This window comes from Panicum virgatum, chromosome 5K (assembly GCF_016808335.1).
Source record: "Panicum virgatum strain AP13 chromosome 5K, P.virgatum_v5, whole genome shotgun sequence".
Lineage (NCBI taxonomy): Eukaryota > Viridiplantae > Streptophyta > Magnoliopsida > Poales > Poaceae > Panicum > Panicum virgatum.
The window spans coordinates 9305547-9329630 of NC_053140.1; the positions used below are offsets into that span (position 1 = coordinate 9305547).

The following is a 24084-nucleotide window of genomic DNA, read 5'->3' on the forward strand; positions in this document are numbered from 1 at the left end:
GCAGGCGCGTCAGTCGCGATGAATACGCGCACGAGCCGAGCCGGGCCCGAGCCCCCGCCCGGATGTTGACCGGTCAATGGCGGGCCCGGCCTCGGCGAGTGCGATCCTATTGGGTGTCCTCTGGCCCACCCGCGGCCCAGCCCGCCTCGGCGTTCTCGAGAGCGACGTGACCCGCCCACCCGTCTGCCTGCCCTGCTGCTCTACGGTTACTGCTGCCATGCCCTAGCGCCGTGCCGCCGCGCAGTGGGCGAGCCCATGGCCCCATGCATGCACAGTGAGCCCAGCCCGTCAGTGAGCACAGCGATGGATCGATCGCGGGGTCAATGTGAACAGTGCCGGCGGCGACGCCGAGCACTGTCCAGCTCGAGGGTTTGGCCCCCCGAGAGAAGGGAGCTAGCCGGAGAAAAGCCACCACGGCCCACTTCTAGGTATGCACACACTAGTACAGTACACTACTGGTTCACTGTTCGCACGGTCACCAACCCGCCCACCGAGAGCCGCTGCCACTGCTGTACACCAACAAGTGCTGAAGTGTAGAGCGCACAGGAGCTCAGCAGCATGCACGCACGTTGCACGGTCCTGCTGCTAAATGCTCATTGGGCAGCAGCGTGTTAAACAAACCTCACTGACGACGGGTCAAAGCGGTGGGGCTAATTATATGTCCTTGATCTCCCAAGATTAGCGGTCGTTAATCACCGCCTTGCACCACGGGGGGCACGGGCTAATCCGGATGGATACAGACGCGGTGATGTGATGCTCCGGCGTGGCGTGCCCGTAACCCGTGCCCATCAGGGCTCTGCTTTATCCGCTGTCGTGTCCGGCCGGGCCGGGGGCCAGCTCCACAACATGCTGGTGCACGTCCCTCTCCGCGCCACATCTCCCTGCCTAATCTTTTAGACCTTGTTTGGTTCCTAAAAATTTCCAGACTAATTTTAGTTTCTCAATTAAAACAAAATTTTCCTTACAGTTTAATTTGAAGTGCTAAAGGGACTAGAGAAGTGGTGAAAGGACTCAAATACCCCTGCATTCAAGGGCAACGACACAGCGCTCGAAGAGGCGGCGCTATGGGCGGCCGCGTCAACGTCACCATGGCGCAGGCCACGGCGGAGGGCGCGGCCTCACCGGCGGCGGAGCGGCGGAGGGAGCTTCGAGGCGTAGGGCACAACCGCTCTCAGCCGGAAGCGCGAGGCGAAGGGCGCAAGGGAGAATGGGCGGGCGCGGGCGACGCGGGGAGCCTGGGCGTGTGGGCAGGCGAGCGGAGGGAGGCCACGCGCGGATCCTCTCGGCCATGGTGGCAACTGTGGATCTTCGAGGCCATTGCGGTGACAGCACGGCTCGCCTCGGCTCGGGGCTGTAGCCTCGAGCTGGCGCGCCTCCCTCCACGGCCCGAGCTCGAGGCCCGCCATGGCCGCCGCCGCCGCCATGGCCTCCGAGCTCGAGAAGGAGGCCGGTCGAGCTCTGCCGCTACAGATCAACTCGAGGCCGCCCGGAGCAGCGCCGGAACGAGGGAGGGGGAGGGAGCAGGCCGAGCTCGGAGAGCCGCCGCTGGCGATGGAGGGGAAAGGAGCTCCGCGGGGCGCGCACGGGCGCCATGGCCGCGGGCCCGAGCTTGGAGCGCCACCGCCGCCGCCGGACCTACGTGGATCTGCGGGCGCGCGCGGGCACGAGCGAGTGGAGTGTGGGCGCCGGCGGCGGCCCTTGTGTGAGCGGCGCGGCCGGCGGTGCGGACCGGGAGAGAGGAGCAGGAGGGGGGTCACGGGGAGCGGAATGCAGGGGAGGGTCACGGGGGTGTTGGGAATCATGCGTGAACCAGGGTAGGGCGGAATAAGTCCCAAAAAACATCTCTTGATGAAATTTTCAAGTTTTAGCTCCCAACAAACTTTTAGTCCCAAAAAATCTCTCTGTTTAGCTGTTTAGCCGCTCAAATTTTAGGAATTTATACAAAAGTCTCTCAAACCAAACAGTCTTTCCTGCTCGACTTCCGGCACCGACGGGCGGTGGAACGCGCCGCTGCGTGCTGGTAAAACTACCGGGGTGCTTTGGCCCTTTGCGGTGACTGGGGAGCTCGGGTCTACCATGGAGCCCGGACAGCGGCTGGTGGATTTTTACTGCGAGCCCTATCGTTGTGACAGCCGTGCACCCAGACACTAGCGCCGTTGATTGGCTTGGCGAGTTGACTGACATTGGTGCGTGCGTGTGACAATGAACTAGTCGCCCGAGAAAATCGTTGATATTTTACTGCGCCACCGCTTTCACGTACCAATCAATCGAGCGGCCAAGGATGTGGATTGCTGATGGATGGGTCATGGGAGAACATCTTTTTTTCTTTTTGAGAATTTCATGGGAGAACATCTGTGGGAGTGACTTTGGAGAGTACAGTCGGCCGAAAATCCTGTCCTAAGAATTCGTGGCCCAATAATGGCACAACTGGGCCAGAAGTTCTTAGCCCGTTTCGTTAGCTATTGGCCCGCAGCAGTGGAATTCGGATTTGTCATAATACTACCTGTCCGCCGGGGCTGGCATTGCATGGCCCATACAAAACTGACATTGGGTAAAGTCCCTGGGCCGAAAGTGTAAGTTCTCCCTCTCTTTAACTATAGGCTGTGTCCATGAAACACAGCTGAAAACAAAAATGACCGCTGGTATGAGAAAACCCAAAATTACAACCAAAATCATCGTGATCATTATCGTTCTACCCGTGCCGTGGCAGCCATTCACCAGGGCTGTCCCAATGCAGACTTCACTTGTAGAATCTTAAGCCTCAAAGACTCCATCACAAGAAACTATACTTCCCAATACAAAGTGTGTAATAATAGTTTCTATACATAAAATTATTTATTATTTTTCTTCCATCATAAGATCCATGGACTCCACGCTCCCTCCATAACACGAATCTCTTTGGCTTCTTGAGCATTGAAGGACGTGTAGATTTGAGGTCTTATCTAGAAATCAAGTCTTGTTTTTTCCTTCTCTCTTCAATAATTAGAGTGCCACTTCAAAAAAAAACTATAAATAGAAGACTATAAATATATTTAAACTCCATAGAAGAATTTGGTTTGGGACTGCCCTGAGCGACCCATCATCATGCTCTGCTCGATTGGTCGATCCACTGGCCCGCGGTGCCATTAGCAGGCTGGGCACCGGACAGGTGGCCAGTGGCGGAGCTTGAGGAGCTAACTAGGTAACTAGGGGGGCCATCCATGACAATGTACTTTAAAAATTAATGAACAATAGCCATTTTACTATTCATGCAGTGGGGATTTTCATTGGCCATGGCCCCCTTGGCCCCAATGAAGCTCCGCATATGCAGGTGGCCGCACCCGGACACAACTCACAAGCACGACGCACCCGACAGCACTGCACCATTTATGGCACGCAACTATCACCACAGGATGAGATAATGACACGAAGAACAGAACAAATGGGCACCGCCGTGGACCGACGGCTCTCCCACGGCGGCGTCGCCGTCGCCGTTGGTCTCCGTCGGTTGCTGCAGGCGCGGGTCTCCGGATGGGTCATGCAACTTCTCACTGCCGGTCGAAAATTCGATCTTGTCACACGGTTCTAGGATCATACCTGACCTGGATCACGACTTTGATTCTGCAAAGTGAGTCCACAAAACTGTTACATTGTCGTGGAGCTAAATACCGCTACATTGGTGATTTTTCCCGTCCTGATGGCCTTTCTTTTCGTGCATGCATGCTCCGTTGTTGTTGAGCAGCTAGTGAGCTAGTGATTTGCTTACGCCGCAAGCAGATCTCGCAATTTTTTTCGTCAAAAGGAGCTTTTGCATCCTGATGGCGTGTTTCGAGGGAGCTTTTTTTTAGGGTTAACGGCCACCCTTCCGTGTTCTGGGCCAAGTGCTAGGCAAATGTGTCCATGTGAGTGGCCACCTTTCTTGACTTGAGGAAGGCAAGGAAAGGAATTTTACTTCAAAAAAGGCAAGGAAAGGAAGCATTGCTGCACCGCACTAGTTTTTTGAAAAGTTTGCACCGCACTAGTGACCGTCCCACTACGGGGACACGCATCGTAACTGGAAATCAAGACACGTTCAGGTGGGCCCGCCTCCCGCGAGACAGAGACGCACGTTCCACGTTGCCGGACCCCCATCTCCCCAAACTGCCCCTGCCCCGCTATAGCCTCGCAGCAGCAGAGCACACAGCAAACACTAGGCATTCGTCAAGGATCCGCACCAGTGGCACACCTCGTAATTACCCGAAAATCGGAGCCTATTGTGTGTATAGCCCCGCGAGAACCAGCCCCCCACCTCCGCGGCGCACGAGATCCGGCTGGGTCCCACGGCTCCATCATCACCTCCTGACTCCTGTGTCCTGTCCTGCCCCTTTCGCGCCCTCTGCCTCCAACGCTACGTGCACCCGTCTCCCCGACACACCCCGGGCTCTCCTCCACTCACCGACATGCGGGACCCAGCGCCTACGTGTCCTCCTTGTGGGACCCACGGAGCATTTGCGCAACGAGTACCGCGTCGCACGCGGCGCGGGAAGATAGGACACGTCATCCGCCCCCGCTCCCGCTAGGGCCACACACCGGAGCACACACGGGGTCTCGCCCCCCTCGAGGCAGTAGCAGTACAAGACCCACCCTGACCCGGGGGCTAGTGGCGCGGCGCGCAGTGTCACTAGCGGTGGTCTGGTCTCCCTGCCTCGTCGTCTCCCACTCGCCCAGCGCGCGCGCACGCGCTCCCCCGGCACTCTCCCGCCGTCTCGCGAGGGCCGCCGCCGCGGGCTCCCGTCGGGAACCCTAGATGCGCGGTGGGGGCCGGCGCCGCGCGCCGTGAGCCGTGAGCGCGATGGCGGGAGCAGCCCGCCGCGCCGCCGCTGCGGTGGCCGTGTTCGCAGCGGCGGCGGCGGCGCTGCTGGTGGCGGCAGCCGGCGCCGACGCCTCGGGGGACTCGCTCGCCGACCTCGGCGGCGCGGCGAGGGAGATCGAGAGCGCGCCAGGTAACCGCCCAGTCCACCGCCGGCGATCTCCGTCTGGTCCCGCTGTTACAGTTTGTGCGCGATCGAGTCACGAGGGGGGATCGGGTTGATCGGGCGAGCTCGATCGTAGGCTCCAATCCGTTCCGAGTGGTGCGGAGGAGGGCTGCGATATGGGTGATGGTGGTACTGTTATTACTCGTGTTTTTGAAATAAGACTGTTATTACTTGTTAGGAGCGGGTTTTCGGCGTTCCGATGCGCTTTGGCGGCGTGCACTGTTTTGATGGGTTACTTTTGGTAGGGTGTCTTCTGTAGAAACTCGCTCTGGCGATCTCAGCTCACTCGAGATAGGCGTCTCTACGATTGGAATCTCGTATGATTCGGCTTTTGTTTCTTCGTCCGCTCGATTTCGCAGCGCGAGGACACTGTTCTGTTCTGTTCTGGAGGATTCTGTTTATTTGTACGGCGTACACTTGTTTTAGTTTTATACGTATATATGTATATCCGCCGATCCTGTCTGTAGATCTTCTCTGACTGACTGCGGCGCACTTTGTAAACCCGTATGCCCCTCGGCTATGCTAAGGCGCTGTTTAGTTCCCACCCCATAAACCCCATAAAACCGTAAACAGAAAAAAAAAACCGTCACATCGAATATTTTGACACATGGAGTACTAAATGAAGTCTATTTACAAAACTTTTTGCATAGATGGGCTGTAAATCGGGAGACGAATCTAATGAGCCTACTTAATTCATGATTTGCAACAGTGATGCTACAGTAACCATCCGTTAATTATTGATTAATCATGTATTAATTAGCATCATTAGATTCGTCTCGCGATTTACAACTCATCTGTGCAAAAAGTTTTGTAAATAGACTTCATTTAGTACTTCAAATTAGTAAGATTCCAAAAAAAAAATTTGCGCTTGAACTAAAGAGGGCCTAATTTTAGTGCCTCGGTACGAACAAGTCAAGCTCTGGCTGTTTCGATTGCGGTAGTTAATAGTCATGTCGGTGCTCTGATCCACCTGCCCCTTCTGGCCTCCTCTCTCCCGTCGCATTCACAGGTTGATGCACATGCGCCTGGGCCAGGCTCACACTATGGATGGAAATGGGTCGGGTCGACCCATTGGGTAGTGGATCCGACCCACAAAAATAGGGCCAATGGGTTATAGGGGCCGACTCTAAATTTCAAAATGGGTCAATAGGGCCGGTACCTGTTGACCCGATGGGTATTATGGATCGACCCACTTATCATATTAATAATTTTTTTATTTAATTTATTAGTTTTCTTCATTTTTTTGAATAAATACAACTGGTCGTAAGTTGTTAGATTCTATATACTTCAAAATATAGTGAGGAATATCATACGTTGGAAGTGAAAATGGATAAAATTAAAATCATGGACCACTAGTAAATATGTTTAATTTGATGCATTGCTAACAATCTTAACATATTATTGTGATATATGTTAATCTTGAATCTTATCTTTTCTAAAAGTGTTCATAGTATTCATGGTTTAGAATTATAGAAAAATATTTGAGTCGGCCCATAATACCCAATGTGCCATCAAAGCCATAACATTTAGGAGAAATGGGTCGACCCATGACTCCTAGAATTGGCCTCGAGGCCAGGTCCAAGGCCAGGGCCGGGTCGGCCCATTCTCATCTTGAGCTCACACGACGCATTTCCTCGTGGGACTGAAAACTGTCTTTTTTTTATTTCCTCCGTCAAATCCTAGACTACGTTCCACTTGTTCCATCGACATCAGATCTTCATAATTTATTTATGCGCACTTTGATGCACTTTCTGCCTTCCGTGCAAGTAGGACTTTAATTCTCAGTTCTTGCAAATAACCAAATATGTCAGCCATGCTGGTGGTAAAGGGTTGTGCTTCATGAAAATATCTGTCTTATTTTAGAGGTGAAGAACTTGGGGCCATGGGCAAAAGGGCTGTTGAATGGGATGCCAGACGCTGCAGCGGGGCCGGCAGCTATGGCCCCTAGTGCGAAGTATCCACTGGTTCTGGCCGAGGACAGGACGCGGCGGCCAGACGTTCTCCGTCATCTCCGATTGTATGAAGGAGGGTGGAATGTCACCAACAAGCACTACTGGGCGGTATGTGTCCTTGTTAAACTTTATAAAGTCTCATGCGCATAAAGCTTCAATTTCGTTAGAGATGCTACTGTAGCATGCCGGTAGTATTTATGTGGCTGATGGAAGCAGGTTAGGTAGGATTAGTACAAGCTTTATATAAACTAGAGATTCAGTAGGCTGCTGATACTTTGAGTAATCTAGAAGATCGAGGAGCTGGACTATCTTGATTCTTTCCTTCATGTAAGAGGAAACCACTGCATGGCCCAAGAGTCAAGACTATACAATATCTTTATGATTGGCTAATTTAGTAATGTATAATGTTTACACTTGATGGTACAGTGTGCTGATGACACATGTCCATGAACCATACTCAGTTACATACTTAGCTGTCTAGAGTTCAGAAATAACTGAAGAAGTTCTGTTCTCAGATATATGCAGTTGATATTTTAGGACTGTCTTATATTTTTGAACTTTCTCTTGTTAATACAATATTAGTGCAAATTTTCAAATGGCAATGCCTTCATGAGATGACATAGCATACTTTTTAGTTAAACTAGGCCAAAGCCTGAACTTCTATATTCACCAAGCGCAATAAAACTTGTTAGTGTTTTCTTCAAAAAAAAACTTGTTAGTGTTCAGTTTTTCTATTTAGGATTTGGCTGCTATTTTTCAATCCATCCATGCTTTTTCTAATTTGCAGAATACTCACATTCAATGCCATGTTAGCTGAATCAAGTCTGTTTCAGTCTGTTTCATTCACAGGAGTATCTGGATTTCTTCTTGCTGCCTTGTGGTTCATCTTTTTTGGGATGGCTGCAGTTGTACGATGCTATTTTGGATCAAGAATGACCAAAAGAAAGGTTTCTCGTGCAGATATAGTACAACCTGTGTTACTCGTGGTCTTTGCACTTACGTTAATGTAATGCACCAACTATTTCAGCAACTGTTTCTTCTTTAATTTTGTAATTTTTTTGGGTGATTATTGCTATAAGCATATGATTGTTCTATCTTTTTTTTATGGCTGTTTTTCGTCCAGATATAATTTCTTCTTTCATAGTTAAGTTTTTATCATAACTGGTTCTGATTTCTTATAATTATCCAATTTGTACCAGATCTGGGTGCATTGTCCTTCTGTATGGGCAGAGTAAATTCCATGAAGAAGCTACACGGACTCTGGATTTTGTTGTAAATCAATCTGATTTCACCATCCAGTCCCTAAGGAACGTTACGGAATACTTGTCATTTGCAAAGACAATCACCGTGGCAGCACTGTATCTTCCATCAGACGTTCAAGGTCAAATTGACAGTTTAAAGGGGGACTTAAATAAAGCAGCTGATACCATATCTCAGAAGACAGCAGAAAACTACAAAAGGATAAGAAAAGTTATCCATATCATGTACGTTTGAGAGCTGCTCTTTCACTAGATTCTGTCTTGTTTCCTTGACCCTTGGAATCAGCATTTTAAAAGCTACTACCTTTGTTAGAAAATGACACCACTATATTGACAAGAAACATAATCACATACCAATTGGGCTAGTGATGCCGTTGCTTTAGCAATATTGGTAATGTTTTGCCTGCAATTGCAATCTGAAAATTTAAATCATATTTCCTTGCAGGTCTGTTGTATTGATTTGCATAGCTGTGCTGCTACCGGTTCTTGCATTCCTTGGATATGGTATGCAGTCTTATCAGTCAACATCCAAATTTATTCCTTTTTCCTTCTGTAACATTATCTGTGTTGCCACTATCTTCTAATTTCTAAACACGCTTGTCTCCCTTCTGCAGTGTTAGAGCTATATGGACCAAGATATACAGTTTATATGTAAACTTTCTGCCCATCTGCCAAGTACTGTGTGTTGAAGTTCTGTACTGTTGCAATTTTAACATCTTTCCATTTGAACTTTACAGATTTGTTATCTTATGCTGCAAAATGGTGGCTGCTCTGTTCATTCTTCTAGGAATTTTCCTGATACTAAACAGGTATATTGTTTACTTGACCTGTCTTCCTTGTGTGATGTGAATGTGTTTAGGAGTGGTGGGACTATAGTCATGGTGTACCATTCTTACTGAACCTCTTTTCAGTTTTGTCAGTCTTTTGTTATGCAACCATCAAAGGAAATGGAAGCATATTGCAGGACCAGTATGCTAGTAAATTTATTTATCAGTCGATAGATGTTGAGTGCTCATAAGTTAGCAACTCGCATCAATAGCTTTCCCTGCCAAACACCTAGATAACTATATGCTGTCGTAAGGACTATTTTTTGGTATTAACATTATTACAATCTTCTCACAACAGTGCTGCAAAGGATACCTGTGAAGCAATGGACCAATGGGCGCAACATCCTCAAGCAGAGACAGCTCTCAGCAACATCCTTCCATGTGTGGATGAAAGTACAACAAATCGGACCTTGTACCAGAGCAAAGAGGTTGTGGTGATGCTTGTGAGGATAGTCAATAGGGCTATATCTGCTCTTTCAAACAGAAGACCACATCATAATCATCATGGGCAATTGATGCCTTACTTATGTTCTCCATATGATTCAAACTTTAACGATCGTCAGTGCAAGTCCAGGGAGGTCACCTTTGAAAACGCAACAACAGTAAGTATTGATATCCTCCTGACAATTCAGTTTTTGTCAATGCTTTTCCACTGAAGGTTTCTGTCATAATCCGGATTGTTTGAACTTTGATTGGAAATCCTAAAATAATCGACTAGGGTCAAGTAAATAGTCTTTTCATAGCATTCTTCTTAATTTTTGCAGGCCTGGCAGAATTACACATGCTCGACCCAAGACACCGACCTGTGCTCAGGCAACAAAACCCTGACTCCTGAAATCTATGGACAACTTGTCTTGGCTGCAAATGTAAGCTATGCGCTCTACTACTACACTCCAGTCCTGCTCAGCTTCCAGGACTGCAAGTTTGTCCGTGCCACCTTCAGCGCCATCGCCTCACAGTACTGCCCTCCTGTGGAGCGCGACCTCGAGTTAGTCTCCGCGGGCCTGGCGCTCATTGCCTCAGGCCTCATTCTCTACCTCGTCTGGATGCTCTTGGCGGACCGCCCCCAAAGGGAGGAGGTGTCTGACCTGGCTTCAGTGTCGAGGATCACACCAGTAGACAGCTCTCCACTACCGTAAGTGGGTGAGCCCGCTTACGCCCATGGTAAACCAAGATTTAGTACAGTTCCATGGCTATGTAAAATAGTATCGGTATATAGTGGGTTCTGGAGATAGTTAGGAGAAGTAAGGAGACGGAAGCACTGTGGGGCAAAGCCCCATTTTGCAGTGGAGAGTTTAGGTCTAGTGCGGGCTTCCTTCTGTGTTGTATGTTGAATTGTTGATGCCGTGGCGCATGATGTGGCGCATGATATATCGGTGTAAGAAGTAAGAGCGATGGGATAAGCGATCAGGGGGAGCAAGTCCCCTGTCACACGGCTAATACCTAATGAGAATAGTTCAGTTCAGTTATTCTGGATGTTCAGCTGCACATGTTCTGTGTAGCGTATAGTCCGCATATCCCTATTTTGTGTAGAACGCTTTGTTGGTGTTTCCCTTCATCCCTTGGTTGGAGAAAGAAGTGCTTGTTAGGCAGTGATGACTGCTTGGAGTTGATTGGACCTGATCGGCTAGACACGGAGCATTTCCGGAGTATTCAGTTCATGAGCACAGGGGTCTAGGTTGTACAGAAGGAGATCCTCTCTATTTCACTGTGCTACTACAGAATTTTTTTTCCTTTAAACTATCAGGTTCTCTGTCTCTCTGGGCCGATTGGGCCTGTAACCGGCTCAGAACCATCGGCAAAAAAAACGAGAATATCAAAAGTGCTCAGTGCGAGTCTGCGAGAGCACTACTCTTGCTTCACACACAATCATTCATGTCAGTTGCCACCCGAACTGGCAATCTTTTTTTTAGGACAGAAATGGCAAATGGAAAAGTTGACATCAAGAAAGCATGCATTCCCAAAAAAAAAAAGCTGGAGCAACAACAAGAGAATATTTTTAAAATATATATATAAGGATCTTTTTATTATTTACGTAAACTTTAAGTAAAACGCCTTTACAATTTTTACCACCAAGCGCGCACTTGTAGCGGTGGCAGAGAAATTTACTTCCGTGAGTTGCAAGGTTGCATATCTTAGTGCCCCAAGTGCGCATGCCTCTCCTCTTCCTCTCTCTTTCGGTTTGAAGTGATTGCGCTGCATCATGGAACTAGTAGGCATTAGCGCTGGATAGAATGTGTTAGAAGCGTGTCAGTGTAAGTAGAGTCCTACTTACGTTGGTAACAACTGAGTTCATCCCTTGGTGGTCTTTGCTCACAAAAGCTGCGAAAAGCATGATGACCTATTTACTTTATGCTACTCTGTTTTATTTCTCCGATCCGAGTCCGAGATGGTTGTGGCCTGTGGTTCTAGGTCTTAATTTTTACAGTGACCAACCTGTGTGATACATAGGAGATCAAGGACTGTGTTTGCATGGATTCCATCCTCAGGTCAACGATAAAGCTGGATGCAATACGTAGGAGATGAAAAAGCTGTGTTGTCTGATTTCCAAGGTGTGGGGTGCTGAGCAGTCACAGCTCATGATATTGGACGTTGACTTTGCCAAGGCGGCACAAAAAGAAAAAGACCGAACAACTGACATAATGCAGTGTATGAAGAACTGATCCAGTCCGCATATCATGGTATGCTCCACTGAATCACCGAACAAGCACGAATGATTCTGCTTCTTTTCTAGACCATGATTCGATCTGACGATACCCATGCGGCATTGGCGTTAGCTTCTACGTACCGTATGTCTCCCATTACCTAGAGAAGGCCGATACTGCAATACTCGAGCACTCCATCTGCAATCTACCCTGCTGGAGAACGCGTACATCGATCACCGCCACGATCTGTACTCCATTTTTGATACTGCCACATACCACACCGTATGTTTCCTTCTCACCGATTGAGAACCTCTCAAAACATAGTGATTCGTTTTTCTTTTTTTTTCCATATATATCCAGCATCACAGATTACTGTTTTTTTCCCTTTTTTTTCCAAGGCAGTGATGACACAGTTCCTAAAAACAGGGAACTGGGAAGCAATCTGAAGCATAAACAAAAGAAAGTAAATGGCATCGAAAGAGTGTGCAGAATTTCGATCTTTCCTTAGTGCTTGTCCACCAAAACATGAGGGTTCCAAGGGAGTGCACGAGACTGCACAATGATTAGCTAGCAGCCTAGCTTCATAAAAGAAAGAACCTAACCTCTGCGTTCTCAGAGGAACCTGCAGCAGCCTAACAACATTACTTTGCTGCAAATACAGGACCAGGCAAATAAATAAGACGCTGGAGAAAGCTAATAGGTTGTGAGGCGAAATGGTCCGGATGGAATTGACAAGTGTACTAGCACATCACATGAGTATAATTAGCGTGCATGTTTGTGTTCCGGAAACAACATAGCAGACATTTAAGTCGATATGGATCCATGGGTGTGAGATATCCTAGTATAGATAATGGTACCATTTGGAAACAGGAGGGCGTGGAGATCTGGCCAATCTTGAAAACTCTAGCATTGCCTGTATGTGTTGTATGTAGATGAATTGATGAGCAACACAGATCTTTTATATGTATCTTTTGCTCCTGAAGAGAAACCAAGTGGATAACCACGCAAACAAGCACTATCTTCTTACCCTAGGGCTTTGACAGATGTCGAGTTTTTTTTTTAAAAAAAAAGTTTACTCAAATATTAGTTCATGGCCAAAATATAGCTGCTGCTCTCAAACCTCTTTTCACTGACAAATAGGTGATGTTCTTCTGCTCCATCTGTATTCTAACCATTTTTATGTGGATCCAGTCAACCTGTATACAAAGTGAAGGAAACAAGTGCAACAAATTCTGTCTACTACTACCATTCAAACTTTCAAAGAAAATCATCGCACGTTCTTGCACTTCAATTGAGGAAACACAGTCCCTGTGTTCGGGGTGGATATGCAAAGGCCATCAGTTAGTACAGAAGATGTGTTTGTTTTAAACGAGATCACGGAGACAGAGTATAGGCCAACCAAACCAGATCACCCACACCTAAACAACTAGGTTTTCTCTGCACGACTCCATATGGCAGCCGCATGTTGTGAGAGGAGACAACAGGCTTGGTTGTGGGGTTCACCAACCCAACTCCAACCAAAGTACTACCAGACTGACCTAGTTGCAACAGCGGTTTAGAAATCGAGTGCCCATTTTGGCCAGCGCTTGGGTCACCTCAGTTGACCGATAAAGCTCAGAGATGGCTTTGGTTTGGCACGTTGCAGATAAGTTCCCGGGAGAGTTGGTTGTGGAATGGACAAGTCGAGCGGCCACATTTTCTTGTCTGAACTTGGAGTTATTGGACTGAATACGCAGCTAGTTGAAATACCTAGCGCTAGCTATACTAGTACATTAGCACTGGACAGCATCATTTCACCACGAGAAGAACAGGACCAAATTGCAAGCCTGCATTGCCAATTGCCATGCCAAAGCAACCAGCCATGTAGCTTTTGCTAGGGTAGGGCATACCTGAATGGATGAATTGTCACTTCAGATACATCAAGCGAGATTCTGAAGTTGCTACTTGTCGAGCTGCCATCGCTTATTGGCTAAAAAAAGGATTTCAGGCTCCTCGAAGAAAGAAAAATACGATTTTAGTACATTAAACTTTTGCTTGATTTACAACAGAGACTACGTCATGGTCGAACATTGCACATTTGCTGATTTGCACACACAAGATAGAGATAGAGGATTCCCGTGTCCGGAAATGAGGAGAGAACGAAAAGGAATTCCGGGAGAGCGGAGCGGAGTGGGCATCGTGGTTTAGCGGCAACGGAGTAGGGGGCGTAGCAGTCGCGGCAAACGTGTGCAAAGCGGGTAGCCTACTGCTTCCTACTGCCCTAGGGCAGTGGAGCTACCGAGTCCCCACAGGGGCACTCCTGTAACTTCCTTCACCCGTCTGCCTTGGAGCAGTGGTGGGCCATCTACAAGGAATCCGTATTTCCCTCGAGCTTTGCGTTGCCTTCTTCCAAGTACAGGGAGAATCTTCATGCTAACTTCTTTCCAGGAAAAAAGTCTTCGTGCTAATGATGCAGCTATTTACTACTCAGCCGTCTATTAGTTCCTAATCAAGTGGTTTAGCTTTAACAGCTCTCATCTCATGCAAAAAGAAAAAGGATTTTGAACTGAAATCACAGAACATGTAGGTTCATCTGCCTGAATAAAATACTTTCACCCGCAAAAAAAAACTATCGGCAAGTTTGCGCAAGAAAAGGTGTGGCGAAATACCTCCCGACAGCTCCTGTACCAAGGGACAGGCATAGTTGTACCATTACCGCCGGACATGCCATATGACTAAGTCTTAATCTCACGCCAGGACATTACCGCCCCAGTTTCAAATATGACTAAGTCTTACTCTCAAGTTGAGTAAGACACGCACTCGCACCAACACTGTTTACGTTTTCGTCCTCGCTTCGCGTAAAAGGGTTAACCCGGGTGTTGAAATACACTTGACACTTGGATTTATATATTGGTAAGACTCACTCTCAACTAGCAAGATGGGACAACTCCCCACACATGCCATGCCACTCACACTTGGGCCACTAGTGGGCTCAAATGCATTCTTATTGGGCCGTGATGTCACATACACCCCCCTAAAGAACCCTGACGTCCCCGTCGACAACTTACCCACACACACTGGAGTAATCGACCAGAAACTTTCCCTCTTAGCACACGGCGTCCATGCACCTAATACCGGCACATATGCCATGTCGTGCGACCACACAAGGATTCACACGTGCCATGCGCCACATGTCCGCGTCCTTAGCACGCACACGTATGTGTAACCGCGAGAGTGGGCCACTAGTGGGGCTCAAATGCATCCTTGTTGGGCCGGGATGTCACATACACCCCCTAAAGGACACCGCGAGAGTGGGCTACTAGTGGGCTCAAATGCATCCTTGTTGGGCCGGGATGTCACATACACCCCTAAAGGACCCGACGTCCTCATCGGCAACATACCCGCACACCCATGCGCCACATAACCGCAAGAGTTGGCTCTGATACCAATTGTAACGCCACAGTCCCAAATATGACTAAGTCATACTCTTATGTTGAAGTAAGACACGCACTCGCACCAACACCGCTTACGCTTTCGTCCTCGCTTCGCGTAAAAGGGTTAACCCGGGTGTTGAAATGCACTTGGCACTTGAGTTTATATGTTGGTGAGATTCACTCTCAACTAGTAAGGTGGGATAACTTCCCACATATGTCATGCCACTCATACTTGGACCAGCTCAAATACATCTTTGTTGGGCCGGGATGTCACGCATAACATTAGGGGGGAGTACAGACCTGGTGAAAAACTAAAGAACTATTACTGGTGGTGTCTAGAGAAGATACATTTGTGAATCCTGAGCTCCAATGAAAAAGGAAGGCTGCATTCAGAAGAAACGAGGCAAAGGAAAAGGTCGAGCCTTTTCACCCCCTCCGAACCTCCAGAAAATAGAATAGAATGCTTTTCGAAAGTGACAAGGAATCGGAGGCCACTCCAGGGAAACCTACAAAAGATCGGCAGTATCAGTGAAGCTGTTGCCGGATGATACCAGTGCTTATTCCCAACCCCTTTATTACCTTGCCTCTCTTCTAATCTAAATCTGGCCCAAGGGAGAGAGCGGTGGTGAGAGGCACAGAGGGGTTTGTTTTGCCTTGGCTTGGCCTCCCCTCCATCGCTGCATTACATCCGAGGGCACTCCATCTCTTGCGTCCCTTAACCCCTCCCCCAATCCAACCCAATCCCCTCCGTGCCTTAACCCCGCCCCGAATCCAGCCTTCGAAGCTTCCTCTTCCTCCCGGGGCTCTGTTCTTGGTACTTAGGACAAGGTAAAGATTTTTTTTCCCCATCATCTGGTTCTTCTCGTCGGTGCTGCTGTGTTATTCAGTTTGATTTAACCTGTCAGAGGTTCAGAGCACTGCGATTGCGATTGCGATTTGAGAGTGCTCTGGCCATCTTCACCAGCTGCATAGCCACCCTCTTTCCCGGGTCGTCCCCCTGTTATCTTCTTCCGGGTGAGTTTCGGTTTCTTGGTGGTCAATCTTGTTTGTCTTGCTTTTGTTGTTTTTCTTTCGAGCAATATGCTTTTGTTGTTTTCGTGGCGTTTCTTCGATCCAACACTAATAATTGCGCTTTCCTCATGCTCTTCTGCCGGCTCTCATCAATAAATTCTCTTTAAAAAGTGGCAATTTCATTCGTCCATTCATGACTTGTTCGGAAATGTGGAGGTTCTACTACCTGTTCTTGGTACACTTGCCGATTAGCCTATCCACCGCAAATAATCTTTGGTCCCTCTCGTTGCGCCTGCTATAATAATTCCACTAATTCAATCTCCATTTCTTGCGGTTGCCAATTTAGTTTTTTTTGCAAAAAAAATATTATTATCTTCTTTTTCTAGACAAAAAAATTTATTATTATTATTATTATTATTATTATTATTATTATTATTATTATTATTATTATTATCTTTAAGCAGTTGGTTTCTGTCAGTCAGTCAGTTCCTAACATAGGGGAACAATTGCATGCGTGCATTGGATCCTCTCCTCAAGTCCTGCAACCGTATGCTCCTCATTGGATTCTTGATTCTTGGTGTGCACCTCGGCACCCTTACCAATGCTTCAAACAAAATTTGGCAGTTGCGATTGCGTTTTATTTTTCTTCCGAGTGTCTGCAATTTTTGGGAGTTGGCGCCATTGGGTTCCGTTTCAGTGAGCCATGGATTGCGCGCGCGCAGGTCTGATGGGTGACCATCTCGCGTTGCTCGTGGACCGGCTGCTGACGGAGTCGACGCTGGAAGCAGCGATCGGCGGCGCGAAGCGGATGGTCGATCTGCATCCGGAGGCGGTGGCCGTCGAGTACTGCCATCGCGGCGTAGGCGGCGGCGGCGGCGGCGGCTCAGCGAGTAAGATGGTGGAGTGCAGGATTTGCCAGGAGGAGGATTGGGACTCCAGCATGGAGGCACCCTGCGCCTGCTGTGGCAGCCTCAAGGTAATCCTGCTCTCTTTATCCTGAACCAAAATAATTGGTCTGGATTATGCGGCTGATCTATGGGCTACTGACAATTGTTTCTCAGAGTTCGTTAAAAATGTGTTTTCAGTTCCTGTTTGCAAATGAAAAGTTGGTTACTTGTTTCAGCAGAAGATGGGAAAGTGACTAGTGGTCCCTGGATTGTAATTTGAGGGTCTGTTTATACTACTTCTAATTCTACACTAGTTAATGTATCGTTGACTCGGCATGAAAACTGTTGACGTTTATGGTTAGGGTTAGATGTAGTTGGTTGTACAATTAGGACTTGGGAGTTCCATGTTAACTTGAGAGTCATTGTGGACACGAGATGTGACCCAAATCAACTGTGTTTTTCACAATGTGGCTTGGAAGGCACTGCCTTATATGTATTGGGCCATCCTATTGGACAGCGACGTAATAGTGTGCTGAATGATTAGGGAAGGTGAAGGTGTTGTTTTTCCCGGGAAATGGATAAAGCTATCTTTGTGAGTGTGATTATGCTAGATACAATGCAAAATGTTAGTTGGAACTTGGAACTTCAAGGAAACACAAACACCCTGGAGTTGATCCTATTGCATATTCTTGTTTCTGAAAATGGTCATATACTATGATGCAAGGAATGTATTATTTCAGTTGGCTATACAACGATCGAAACAAAATTAAATTAGTAGCTCCCGTCTTGCAGTACGCACATCGGAAATGCATTCAGCGTTGGTGCAATGAGAAAGGCGACACCATCTGCGAAATATGTCTGCAGGTAAAACTGCTTAGATTTATGCAGATCTGTTGTAGTTTAAAAGAATAGCTTGTGGTACAGCTTTAACAAATGCCTATGGACTTAAGTTTGCTATATTTCTTCAGCAATTCAGGCCAGGTTATACTGCCCCGCAGCAGCTTTTCCACTATGGAAGCATACCAATGAACTTCAGGTACTCATCCTTTTAAGCATTCTTAAGCAAATTTGTTTGTCTTGTTGATTTGTTTACTCTATAATGCTTTACCATCTCCGTACAGAGGGAACTGGGAGATAGCCCATCAAGATCTCGATGATGCCCAGATAATAACAATGGTGCCGACAGAGCGTGATTTCATGAACAGTTATGAGGACTACCTTCCTATTAGGACAAGAAGCAGCACTCTGTGTTGCCGGACAGTCGCCGTAATTGTGTGTTTCTGACATCAAATCCGACCCTAGTTGATGTGGTTTACTCTTATCTCCTTTCTGATGAAGATCCATCATTTTGATTGAATCATTGAACAGTTCATGGCACTCCTAGTCCTTCGCCACACTCTTCCTCTCATGGTCGGTGGAAATGGGGAGTACTCATTGGCCTTGTTCTCAGTAAGATGGATGATCATCACTCGCCAGAATCTTTTATCACGTTATTGTTCTTTGACCTGATGCCTCTTATTGTGCATTCTGATTTGGAAATAAAGCTTCTTGTGCTGAGGACCGCTGGAATCCTATTCCCAATCCTGCTGATGGTCAGAGCCTTGGCAAACTTCCATCGTCGACGGCAGCAGCAGGTAATTTCATCACTCAATCTCTGCTTACAATCCCACGATGCCAACTGCAATCGTGATCCTGTTCCTGCTAAGTTTAGCAGCAGCATAAATTGCATAATAGCACGTCACACTTGTTAAGATTTCTCCATTTGTAGTAGTAGCAGACTAGGTTTTTTTGTCAGGCATAACTCTCGGATCTAGATCAATTAACACTGCAGGAAAGACGGGAAACATATATATCATCATCAGAAAGCGAGGAGGAAGAGGAAGGGGAAGAGGAAGAAGACGACACAGTTACCAATTCTGCACGATCAAATTACTTGCAACCTCGCATCATACCAGTCTACTGACAGGACCAAGAACATGCCTTCCAACCTCCAATCTGACAGGAAATTCCAGCGCCTCTGGAGCTGACAGAAGCAAGAATGCTCACAAGAAAAAGAAACCCAAAAAAATGAGTATATGATGACATAGTAAGATAGTCCGAAGCCACTCGCTTCTATGCGCATAGAGAAGAATGCAGTGGCCCTGTTACTCCTGTACATATGAGAAAGTAGCAGACTAACTTGTCACTTGCGAGCTTCTACTACAGAAAGTTCGGCCTACCCTTGTATACTGAAGATATTATGTTGCCAAAAGTACTTACAAATGGAAGGAATTATTTTTCAGTTTCCGAATTTATCTATTGGCGATTTATTCTTTTAGGATCTTGCATTTTGCATCAATGATCGCAGTCAGAGTGTATTTTTTGTATCTACTTTGATACATGCCCAGACGACTTTAATAGCTAATGAATATACATGCAGTTCATTGTGTTTCTGGTCAGGTGTTGCACCCAATTTTCACGCACTGATACATTTGTATGTTGGATTGCATCTGGACACGCTTTCAGGGAGAGCAATACCAAAGTGATTTAGAGAACAATCCAGGCATCCAGCAATACCAAAACAGTACACAACGTCTAAACTCCAAAGAACCAATCCAACAGTAAACCCCAAAGAACCAATCCAACAGTAAAATACTAAAATGCCATCCAGATACATCAGTGATTTGGGTACATAGTTAATATAGTAACAGGTACGATATCTTTCTGGGGGCAATAACCCAGGCAATCAGGCGTACATGTATGTTTCACTTATGCAGGAAGGCAACGGTCGTGATGGAAGAACTATCCACGCTAGGGTAACTCTGAACGTGGTCAAGGTAGCTGAACACCGCAGCATCAATGGCTAGCACTCCTGAGCCCATAGCACCAAGCTTTCTTTGGTTGAAGTTCTCCACCTCCTGCGCCAACTCATCCTTGGTTCTGCTGCACGATGTGATGACCTAAAAGATAGGTCGAAGAGACATCAGACGATGATGTTATCTTTTAAATAGCTATATTTCTCTTACAGGGATATGCTAGACTATTCTGTCATATAAATTACCAACAGATAGTTAATAGAAAGGGAAAAGGCAACTAGCAGAAGGACTATAGCAATAGAGCAGCATGTGATAGGCAAATAGCAATTTCAAGTAGATAACATAGGGATATACAAAGTGACACTATCAACATAAAACTGACAGTTCATAATTCTGCCACAAATGTCCAAGCAATAAAGAAAAGTAAAACTCCAGTTTCAACTTTGATGGAAGAACTGACCAATATACCACCAGGGGAAACCAAGCTAGCAACTGATTGCCAATACATCATTCTGAAATGCAAATGAAAACAGATTAGAGATTTAGACATGTGTGCAAACAAGTGATCTCATTCTTTCCATGTTAAAAAAGTTTAAGCGATTACAAACATGTAAGCATTGGTGTGAAAACCTAAGGTTTATTTATGATAAGATTATGGACATATCAATATCTACACAGTAAGCATGCATTTACCTCTTCACAGGTCCATCAGGATGGAGCCCTATTGCATCAAGAGTCCCTTCATCCATGACAAGTTCAAATCTTCTCTCCAACTTTGACTCTAATACATCATCAACCTGCAAAAGGACCATTCATATAAGCTGAAATGGTTCTTTTCTGCTTTTTCGATATGGAGGCTGGTATTGTACCTAACATACAACCATATAGTCATGGAAAATATTATAATATAAACTGAAGCACGAGAAGGGCATGCAATATGGATATGCATGCTGATGCGAATACACATTATATGTTTGACTGACTGACTCACCAAGAAATTAATGTGCTCAAACCCGTCACGAATTGCAAGATTTCGTGCAAGCTCAATCGCGCCTTCACTATAGTCAATCCCAGTCAGATCAGAAAACCTGTATATTACATATTAACACATCAGTACCAGTACTAACAATGAAAAATCACAGGTATCACATTTCCTAGCATACCCTTGCTTTGCAAGCTGCTGCAAGAGCCTACCACTTCCGGTCCCAATGTCAAGTACGCTGCAGCTGGGCAAATCCTTGCTTGAGCACAAATTTTTGGTCCAGCCTACACGGATATCCATGACCTCAGTACCAAACCTGCAAACTCACACAAGCTTTTGTCAACAACAGTATAAGCATTGAAATAATAAAATATAGAAAAAAATACACAATATATATTTGCATCTATTCTTGAATGGGAAAATGGCTACTCAGAAGATTTGACTCTTATTCCACAAATGGGTGGTAAACATGGCTTATAACAGCAAAACCTCCAATAAAATAAAAGACAATAATAATCACCATATATGATATCCGGATAAACTTGAAAGTAAAGATGGTAAAGTTTAAACATGGATAAAAGAAGATTTATTTTAAACATCCTGAAGTGAATTGCCTTAGAAAGACAGGTCTAAGGGACAATTTGCGGCTGCCATATTGTGGTGTGCTGCACTGCGGCTGCGGAATCTAGTTTGTTACAGGAATATTTGCTGATTCCAGTAAGTTTTTTGCTGTTATAGATCCTAAAGAGATACTTCTAACTAAATGTGACACTAGGATCTAGAGAAAAGGTGCTTTTGAAAAGCCATTGTAATGCCAAACCTAAATGCGCATGGAACAGAGAGTCTGTGCACCCTATCTTAAATTCCTAAAATAATGCCCCTGATTCCTCATAAAATGTTCCAAGCAAAGCTCAAACTCAAACCAAATTTTGTTATAAATGCGCATGGAACAGAGCACTCGTCATCTGGGCAACAGGGCCAGCCACTCTAAATTCTAGTGCATACGACAAACAAATTTACATGAAAACAGCTTGAAGAATGTTACCAGTCATCAGCATGGCTGCGCTCATGGAAATTAGCAAGATCCTCAGCATAAGCACCATCCTGGAAATTCTGCATAACCAGCAACGGAGGCTCCACGTCGCTGGAGTCAGGGACATCCTTGTCGAAGCTGTTCAAGATTCACAGCAAAGACAATTTTGAATGCACTGGCCCAGAGGAATAAGATGATTTGGACTAAAATGCAATAACCGGGAGATCATCGGACCAAATTAAGCTTAGGGGGGCAGATGGTTGATCCCCTTCGCTTTCCCCAACACGAGGAATCAGATCACAGAAGCTCGCCATTTCGCGGCGCGGGAACAAGACAAATGGAGTGAAATCAGTTCACCTGAAGTCGGAGGAGGGGTTGGCGGCGACCGACGCGGACGGCGCGGCCGCGGCGGAGGCGGAGGACGAGGCGAGGAGGACTTCGGCGGTGTCGGCGTAGCGCTGCTCGTCGTCGAGGGTGCTTCCGTAGTCGCTCTTGATCGACCACGAGTCCGCGGCCACCGACCGGTCGTCGTCCGATGCCATCTCGCCCGGGGGCCCGACGGGCACCCAAACGCCGCTGCCGACCATCCGGGACGGGAAGATCTCCGGGTCCTCCGGCGGCCACCGAATCCCCGCCATGGCGCTAGCCCTCGCCGTCGCCTCGCCGGAACCCTAGCCTTCCCGTGACGCTGGCGTGCTGGCCTGGTTGTGCCGGGAGGACGGGGACGAAGGACGCGAGGCGGCTTGGAGATGACAGGTGGGTCCGCGGAGATATTGGCCTACGTGTCGGTGTCCCGGTTCGTTGGGACGGCGCGGGTACTTGGAGAGGGACGACGGGTGGCTCGAGATTTCGCTACTGAAATGTGGAGCCAAACAATTGTGGGATGAGAAGTCAGTGAGTTGGGTAGATTTTCCTGTGCGAGTGAGATTGGGTTGAAGGCCGTTCGTCACTGGGACAGACCTGGGCCGATTTTTTTTTTTAGGAAATGGCTTGGGCGACCTTTTATTCTTAATTAGACTGGGCCGAATTTAGAATAGCTGGACTTCGGTTTCCTACATAATTGGCCTGGTAGGCTGGTACCGCTAAAAAAACATAATCGGGAATTTAGAAGGAACAAGTCCATTTTACCCCCTTCCCGAACTTGTCAAAGAATCCGGATTACCCCCTCAACTACGAAACCAGGAATGGAAGGTCCCTCAACTCTTGAAACCGGGTAAATAACCCCCCTGACTGGTTTTGTAGATGGTTTTCGCTAATGTGGCGCTAAGGTGGCACTGGGACCCACATGTCAGCTCACTGGCCCCACCTGTCATCCTATCCCTCCCCTCCCTCCCTCTCTCTCCCCCTCCCCTGCCTCCCTCGCTGCAATGCCGCCGCAAGGTAGCCCTGCCGCTGCTCCCTGTGCCGGCCACACGCCGCCTCTCCTCCTTCTTGCTGGCCTGCGTGCGCCGCCGTGGTCTGCTCCCTGCGGGAGGAACCCCTTCGGGCGGCGCCGCCGTGGTCTCCTCGCCGCGGGAGGGGCCTCGGCGGGAGGAGCCCCGGCGGGCGGCCCCGGGGGCGGCGGGATGAGCCCCAGCGAGAGGCGCGGAGCGGGCGGCGGAGCGGGGCGGAGCAGAGCAGGGCGCAGCGCCAGGCAGCAGCCGCGGCGCGGCGGGACTGAGGGAGGGAGGGAGGCGCGGGCGGGCAGCTGTGTCAGAGCAGTGGGCGCGCGGCGGGGCGGAGCAGAGCTTCTGCTCGCCGGCGTCGGCCTTGTCTGTGCGTTGTGCGCTTCTTTGCTCTGCTCCGCCCCTCTCTGCTCTGTCTGCGCCGCCATGGAATTCGCCCACTACAGGGCGTCGTGTGCCGATTCCACCAACGAGGAGGTTCCTCGCGACATCGTCAAGCACCTCTGCCCTTTACCGTAGCCTACCCTCCTCTGAAATAGACCACCCGGCCGCCCACCTCTGCTCCGCCGCCGCCGCCCATCTCCGGTGGGAGCACTCCTCCAGGCCTCCTCCTCATCGACTGGCCCGTAAGGTCGTCGCGCGCCGCCGGGATCCAGGGGGCCGGGGGCCGCCGCCTCGCGCCGCCAGGATCTAGGGGCGGGGCCCACAGCCTCGCGCCGCCAGGTGGATCGAGCCCTTCTGCCCTGGTGGCCGCCGCCGCGGGGACCTAGTGCGCCGCCGCGGGAGAGAGAGGGGGGGTGTGGCAGCTCCGCCCAAATTAATCCGGCTCAAGTGTGCTAACCATCACCCTAAAGGTAATCCCGGCTAACACGCACTTCAAATGGAGTAATCCGGCATGGCT

At 48.0% G+C, this 24084-nt stretch overlaps 3 protein-coding genes across 7 annotated transcripts; 2 read left to right on the forward strand and 1 right to left on the reverse strand.

Annotated features, from left to right (window-relative positions):
• Nucleotides 1-4620: 4620 nt before the first annotated feature.
• LOC120706153 lies at nt 4621-10520 on the forward strand. Its single transcript, XM_039990727.1, has 9 exons — nt 4621-4961; nt 6858-7054; nt 7780-7952; nt 8146-8430; nt 8651-8709; nt 8820-8856; nt 8943-9014; nt 9331-9634; nt 9797-10520. The coding sequence occupies exons 1-9, from the start codon at nt 4811-4813 to the stop codon at nt 10169-10171; spliced, it is 1653 nt and encodes a 550-aa protein (XP_039846661.1). The 5' UTR covers nt 4621-4810; the 3' UTR covers nt 10172-10520.
• Nucleotides 10521-15522: 5002 nt separating this feature from the next.
• LOC120706155 lies at nt 15523-19282 on the forward strand. 5 transcript variants are annotated; one of them, XM_039990732.1, is made up of 9 exons: nt 15523-15918; nt 15996-16104; nt 16824-17077; nt 17781-17852; nt 17957-18024; nt 18110-18260; nt 18357-18437; nt 18533-18622; nt 18803-19282. In XM_039990732.1, the coding sequence occupies exons 3-9, from the start codon at nt 16829-16831 to the stop codon at nt 18809-18811; spliced, it is 720 nt and encodes a 239-aa protein (XP_039846666.1). In that variant the 5' UTR covers nt 15523-15918; nt 15996-16104; nt 16824-16828; the 3' UTR covers nt 18812-19282. The 5 variants fall into 5 exon arrangements, with proteins under 5 accessions (XP_039846666.1, XP_039846665.1, XP_039846663.1 ...); XM_039990729.1 differs by having other exon boundaries at nt 15541-15918; nt 18820-19282; XM_039990733.1 differs by having other exon boundaries at nt 15689-15918; nt 16004-16104; nt 18820-19282.
• A 281-nt stretch (nt 19283-19563) lies between these two features.
• On the reverse strand, nt 19564-22583 carry LOC120706154 (EEF1A lysine methyltransferase 2-like). The gene is made up of 7 exons (XM_039990728.1): nt 22156-22583; nt 21811-21936; nt 20947-21081; nt 20775-20871; nt 20477-20580; nt 20244-20295; nt 19564-19927 (listed from the first exon to the last, which is right to left on the reverse strand). Exons 1-7 carry the CDS (start codon nt 22434-22436, stop codon nt 19733-19735), a joined length of 990 nt encoding a protein of 329 aa, XP_039846662.1. The 5' UTR covers nt 22437-22583; the 3' UTR covers nt 19564-19732.
• Between the last annotated feature and the right edge of the window lie 1501 nt (nt 22584-24084).